Source organism: Olea europaea, unplaced genomic scaffold (assembly GCF_002742605.1).
Source record: "Olea europaea var. sylvestris unplaced genomic scaffold, O_europaea_v1 scaffold744, whole genome shotgun sequence".
Lineage (NCBI taxonomy): Eukaryota > Viridiplantae > Streptophyta > Magnoliopsida > Lamiales > Oleaceae > Olea > Olea europaea.
In genome coordinates, this window is record NW_019265846.1 from 12646 (window position 1) to 15112 (window position 2467).

Sequence of the window (2467 nt, forward strand, 5' to 3'; positions counted from 1 at the left end):
AATGTCATTATGTGAGCCGTATCTAGGATTTCTGCATTTTCCAACTTCTATTTCTTTTTTCTGGTGTTATAGAAAACACCCACCAGCAAAATTTGCTATTAGCACAAGCAAATTCTCCCTTCACAAATGTTAATCGAAATTATTAAGTAAAATGGGATATTTTTATCTCTCGTGTGTGTGTGTCTATATATATATATATATATATATGTGTGTGTGTGTGTGTGTGTGTTTTATTAATGAAAAATTTTAACTTGTATTACAAATATGATAGGAATACATTAAACTTTTTATTACACTGACTATGACACAAAATTTAGAGAGAAACATGAGTGGCGATAGTCTCAACTCAAACTAGCAAGAATGAGGAGTGGCGACGACAAGTAGAGGATTCTTTTTATGGGCAGTGCTTCCAACAGCTTCAGTCATGTCCCAATCTTTTGCTCCAATTGGCAATGAAAAATCAAAGTTAAGCATCAATTTTGCTAATGCCAACTCATTAACAGCCATGGCAAATGTAATACCAGGGCAGCCTCTTCGACCAGCACCAAATGGAATGTACTCAAAATTAAACCCTCTAAAGTCGACTGCCGTGTTCTTAAAGAACCTCTGTGGATTAAATTCTTCAGGATTTTCCCACTGCTTGGGGTCTCTTGCGATTGCCCAAGCGTTGATGATGACTTGAGTTCTAGCAGCGATGTGGTACCCCATTACTTTACTGTCTTGGGTCGATTCTCGTGGAACCAACATTGGAATTGGAGGGTGTAGTCTAAGGCTCTCTTTCATCACTGCCTTTAAATAAGGCATTTTTTCTAAATCCTCTTCTGTTACCTTTAATTTGCTTCCGACTACTTGTGTCACCTCATTCTGTAGTTTCTTCATTATTTCTGGGTGCTTTAGAACCTCGGCCACTGTCCACTCCAAAGCAGTATATGTTGTATCAGTCCCTGCACCAAACATATCCTGTCGAAAACAAGGAAGGGTTAATTAGTTGAATGAAATTAATTCTAATAACATTATAAAATAGCTTGTAATATGTTCAATTAAATGAATGATTTTTCCTTCGTTGAACAATCTCCTATATAACCTTAAAATTGTTTTTTAAATTTAATCTTCAATGAAAGCATGAATGTGGAAATATAAAGAGAAAGAGATCGAGATATTCTTACAAAAATAACACCCTTGATGGACTCATCATCAAGATAAAAACTGGACTTGTTTTCCCTTTGAATTTCGAGCAATAAGTCCACAAGATCTGCTTCATTGCTGCTATCATCACTATCCGTCTTTCCTTGCTTTCTATTTCTATGATCTTCAACTACACCTGATAAAAATTCATCAAACGCTTTAGCCACTCGATCGACTCTGGCATCCAAACCATTAACTTTATTCGTCCACTTAAGCCATGGAATGAAATCTCCTGCATTGAAAGTGCCTGCTAGCTCCATAATTTCCTTCAACATTAACTCAAATTTGTTGCTTCCTTCTGCTTCACCATCACTATATTTCCTCCCCAGGGCCACTCTACAAATCGTATCATTAGTAACTGACACCAATAAATCGCTCATGTTTGTCACGGACATTGAAGAAGAAGATGACTGTCTTATTTTATCGATCAAAAGATCCGTTTCTTCTTCTCTTATATGACGAAAAGATTGAACTCTCTTGTTACTCAAAAGATGCAGCACACAAATACTTCTGACCTGCCTCCAGTGCTCACCGTAAGGCGCAAAAGCAATGTCCTTAGAGCCATAAACAATTTTATCAGGGATGCTCACTTTTGGCCTGTTTGAGAAAATGAGGTCCTGAGTTTTCATGACCTCACGAGCTACATCAGCAGACGAGACAACAACTGCTGGCACTCGTCCAAGATGAAGCCTCATAAGGGGACCATAGCGTTTTGATAGCGCTTGCAGCGCGATATGAGGGTATAAGCCGAGTTGGTGAAGATTACCAATCACGGGAAGCTTTGGTGGAGATGGCGGTAACCTTTTCCTCGCTTTTGAACCCGGATTAGAGAACCATTTGAAAAGGAAAATGGTGAACAAACTTAAGGAAACAAGAGGAACTACGAAATTTGAAAAGGAACTCATTTTCTTTTCTGATTACTAAAGCAGAGGAAACTTGCATGATAGTCCTCTTGTGTTCTTCTATTTATACTGTGTTTTTCTTCTCCCTGAACGTCATTCAATCTTGAATATTCTAAATTTTGAAAAATGTGCCTTCAGCCCGCCAAATTTGAGCTTTTGCATTTTACTAAACTTTTCTTTAATTCTGTCGCGGTCTCGAATCAAAGTCTCTGATTTACATTTGCAGCCTAAAAGTTTAATTCCAGCATATCTTACCAGAAAATACGATTTCTTAATATTGTCCATTAGCTTTGAGTCTTTAAGTTAAATGCTTATTAAATGGTAAGCGATGACGCTAAGAGTAATTAAATGAAATTTAAGTTGCGGGTTTCCAAGGAAAA

The 2467-nt window shown here is 37.4% G+C and overlaps 1 protein-coding gene across 1 annotated transcript; it reads right to left on the reverse strand.

Annotated features, from left to right (window-relative positions):
- Positions 1–233: 233 nt before the first annotated feature.
- LOC111391049 (cytochrome P450 71A6-like) lies at positions 234–2227 on the reverse strand. The gene is made up of 2 exons (XM_023016190.1): positions 1167–2227; positions 234–960 (listed from the first exon to the last, which is right to left on the reverse strand). Exons 1-2 carry the CDS (start codon positions 2088–2090, stop codon positions 352–354), a joined length of 1533 nt encoding a protein of 510 aa, XP_022871958.1. The 5' UTR covers positions 2091–2227; the 3' UTR covers positions 234–351.
- Between the last annotated feature and the right edge of the window lie 240 nt (positions 2228–2467).

Bases quoted from the DNA above. Each gene is read 5' to 3' on its own strand.
- LOC111391049 (XM_023016190.1), bottom strand. From the start codon at position 2,090: ATGAGTTCCTTTTCAAATTTCGTAGTTCCTCTTGTTTCCTTAAGTTTG. The intron at 961-1,166 runs GTAAGAATATCT...TGTTTTCGACAG, and splicing joins CCATCAAGGGTGTTATTTTT to GATATGTTTGGTGCAGGGAC.